The sequence below is a fragment of the Prunus mume genome, linkage group LG7 (genome assembly GCF_029339155.1).
Source record: "Prunus mume cultivar Tortuosa linkage group LG7, ASM2933915v1, whole genome shotgun sequence".
Lineage (NCBI taxonomy): Eukaryota > Viridiplantae > Streptophyta > Magnoliopsida > Rosales > Rosaceae > Prunus > Prunus mume.
In genome coordinates this window covers 12,875,155-12,878,753 of record NC_142704.1, presented here as the reverse complement: position 1 = coordinate 12,878,753, position 3,599 = coordinate 12,875,155, and the positions used below count along the sequence as shown (strand labels likewise).

The window sequence follows — 3,599 nt, the reverse complement described above, 5'->3', positions numbered from 1 at the left end:
ATTCGAGCATTTTCTCTCAATTTCTGTCCTCCCACATTATTTCCTTTCCTCACAATTTTCATTACAGTTTTGTATTGTTGTAAATTTTATTTTACTTCCCAAGAAAAAGATTCAAGTGTTCATTCGATCCAAGTATTGCAAGTGTACGTTTAAAAGGATCAAAGGTTATTGTATCCTGGAGGATAGGACGTCATAATCTGCTACATCGAGATATTATCTCAGAAGGGCGGATCTACTCTTAAGCACAATGACTTACACGCCTCAACCTACTGTTCGTGATCAAAGGAGGGCATCCACAACCAAGATTTTCCCAACACTCTAGGCTTGGGAACCAAAAATATATTAAGCTTCTTGCCTCTTCTTTTGTATTATTATTTAAATCTGTTGTATATATGCTCATGTTGTAGGTTAAGAAGGTTAACAAAATGAGGCTCGCTAAGTACATTGAAGCAATGAGTGGTTTGAAGGTTTGGTCACAAGTTCTTAGAACTTCTATCCTATTCATATTTTCTCTTTTGTCTTGAAGGTATGTCTAATAGATTACACTGAAATTTATCAGTTTCAACTACAGGTTAGTTTAGATGCAATATTTGATGCGTACACAAAGTGAATACACGAGTACGAAAGGCAGCTACTTAATATACTTGGCATTATCCATGGATATGATTGTATCGAGGTGAATTATGATTTTATATGGTGAAAAACTTTGCATTCCATATTTTTGTAACTTATTAACAAAGAACTACCTTATACCTTCTAAAGGGAGCTATCACCATCCTCCAACATTGTGCATACCTAGTTTATCTTCTTGTCACGGTAATTTAAGAAGTTGTTGGACAGTACTTTGTTGATTTTTCAATGAGATATGATGTGCAGTTGGAGCTTTGTTCTCATGTTTTTTTTTTTTTTTGTTTGTTTGTATTTTAGCCCTTAACCCTAAAATAATATGACAAAATTGTATATTTTAAAGCGTATAGCCGAGCGGCTATACTCTCAGTATAGCCGGACGGCTATACTTTCTAAATAGATTCGAATATTTTAAGAGTATAGCCGTGCGGCGCTACTCTTCAAATATATTCAAGACGAGCATGAAGCTTGCACTCGCAAAGGACGGAATTTGCTCTCGCAGCCACTGCTTCGTCCTCCGGGTTCGGCACCGGAAAAAGACCCAACCCGCCTAGCCGCCTAGAGACCGCCTAGCCGCCCAGAGCCCGCCTAGCGACCGCCTAGCCGCCTAGCCGCCTAGCGACCGCCTAGCCGCCTAACGACCGCCTAGCCGCCTAGCGCGTTCTTGAAGGGTTCAACGACAATTCACAAGATGCACATTCTTGAAGGTAATATTGGATATCCCACACTCGTAGTAGTAGTTCAGAACTTCAGATAGGTTGATATATAGTCAATATAATATTCTGACCATCTGTGAACTGTCGCGGGAATTTAAATCCCGTCAGCACTGACAGCATCAAGTCTTTTCGACAATTGACCTATTTTGCTTTTTACAAAATATAATCTCACATTAACTCAACAAATCTGATGTTTTGCAGTTCATAAACAACCTTGCAGTTCCTATTTCTATCGAGCTTTTCATCAGTTCAAGAGTGTCTTTGCAGAATTTAAAAGGTCTCACAGGTATGTATCAAAACTCCTTTGTTAATTGGTCTGTAACCGCTGTTGGAGAAGGAAAATATTTCTTGAATGTTCTTAGGAGGACACTGAGGCCACTCCTATGATTCATCTTTATAGTTTTCTGCCATTAAGTCTGCTGTTGTTTATATTTGCCTATATCTTTACTTTTATAGAATAGTTTCCAAATTTTGGTGGTTGGTTTTCTAATTTCCAAGAACTCTGAAGGCACGTGTAACTATATCACTTCAATCTTGAAGAGCCACAAATCTTTGCAAAACTTAAACATGTAACGGATTGTCTCTTCCTACCTCCAAAATTATTAGTTGTAAAACACTGAGAATTACATGACAGATGCTTGTATTACCCTAAATAATCTCATTTAGCAGGTTTTCTTACCATGAATGCATATGCTATATTGTTGAGGACTGCACCATTATGTACAATCACGACCGCCGAGGCCAATTTTCTTTATGCAGTTACAACATTTCATCAAAGAAAAACTGGAAAAGAATGAATTCAAAGCAGCTCTTGCAAATGAGGAATTAATTTTCTTTATGGTATGTAGTCAATTTTCTTTCTTTTTAATTATTTCTGTACTCTTTTCTGCTGCAACTTTTTCTCAAGAAATATGTCCCATTTAAGTATTTTCTTGTGGTATTGTCCTTAATCAGAGTTGCTCTCATCAAAACTCACTAGCTGAAAGCGTCACAAGTAGTTGTATTCAGCTTAGCTGATTGTGATGTCAAGTATTGTCGACCAACTGAAATTTTCTTTTGCTGTAACTTCTGCAAGATGGAATCTGTGTATTCACTATTTCAAGATTTTAGATTGGTATATAGTATATACTTTTTTGTAGTATAGCAATGATAATTCTCTTAGAATTTGCTTTCTCCAGTTTTTGTTTGGGGCAAAGATTCATGAAGTTCCCAAATTGCGTGAGGAAGGATCTCCTAAAATACCACTGCAATGTGCACGTGTTATAAGGTACGCAATTACAGTCACTTCAACCATACTCACTTAGCCAGTTAGTGATTGGGGTGACCAGTTTAGAATTTTCAGATTCTTTAGAGGGCATGTGTTTGGTGTCGTTTTTGACCATTGTGTGATGTTCTGAGCGAACTGTTTCCTCAGGTTCTAATTCTGCTGTGATATTTATTATGCGTAGGATGGTCCGAGATGGCTATTTCAGCTTTAAAGACTATTTTCAATCTCTATGTGATACTGTGGACGGTGGTAAAGACTTCTATTTTCTTGGTTCTGATTTTGAGAGCTATTTAGAGGCTCAGGTAATCATTTCTGTTTACTTGGCAGTCCTAACCCAAAGCATATATATGCAGTTGGAAGTATGGTGTTGTATAACTTACTATGGTGCATGGGATTTGAATCTATATGACTACAGGCTGTTGTTGATAAAGCATTTGCGGATTCAAATAAGTGGACTCAGATGAGCATCTTTAGCACAGCCGTGTCAGGGATATTTAGCAGCGACAGAACAATCCAAGACTACGCGGAGAAGACTTGGGGAATTGAACCGTGCAGATTCCCTTTTGATGGCTAGCTCACCCTCACCCTCATCCACACCCCAGTAGCAACATTTTACAGATTTGAATGGAATGTATCGGAAATAATTTAAATTCTCATTCCCCAACGTCGCTTGTATAAATAAAATAATTGAAGAAATAAAGTAGCCCAATGGGCTAAAGTGGTATTTTAGCCCTAAACCCTTAAATGATATGACAAAATTGTATGGTTAAAGAGTATAGCTGCCATGTATAGCCGTCCGGCTACTCTCTTTAAATATTAGTATATTCGAATAAAAGTATAGCCGTGCGGCTATACACTTTCAATATATTCGACACAAACACTAAGCTTGCACTTGCAGTCACAGCCATTTCGCCTCTCTATCAACTCAACCTTCGATTTGTTTCCCTCGGTTTCGGTTGTTTCGTCCTCCAGTGTTCGGTACCAAAAAT

The 3,599-nt window shown here is 37.9% G+C and overlaps 1 protein-coding gene across 1 annotated transcript; it reads left to right on the top strand.

Moving 5' to 3' along the window:
* The first annotated feature begins 1,095 nt into the window (after positions 1–1,095).
* LOC103336693 (alpha-glucan phosphorylase, H isozyme-like) lies at positions 1,096–3,388 on the top strand. Its single transcript, XM_089055698.1, has 6 exons — positions 1,096–1,334; positions 1,545–1,629; positions 2,084–2,183; positions 2,522–2,610; positions 2,792–2,912; positions 3,026–3,388. Exons 1-6 carry the CDS (start codon positions 1,319–1,321, stop codon positions 3,182–3,184), a joined length of 570 nt encoding a protein of 189 aa, XP_088911824.1. The 5' UTR covers positions 1,096–1,318; the 3' UTR covers positions 3,185–3,388.
* Positions 3,389–3,599: the final 211 nt, after the last annotated feature.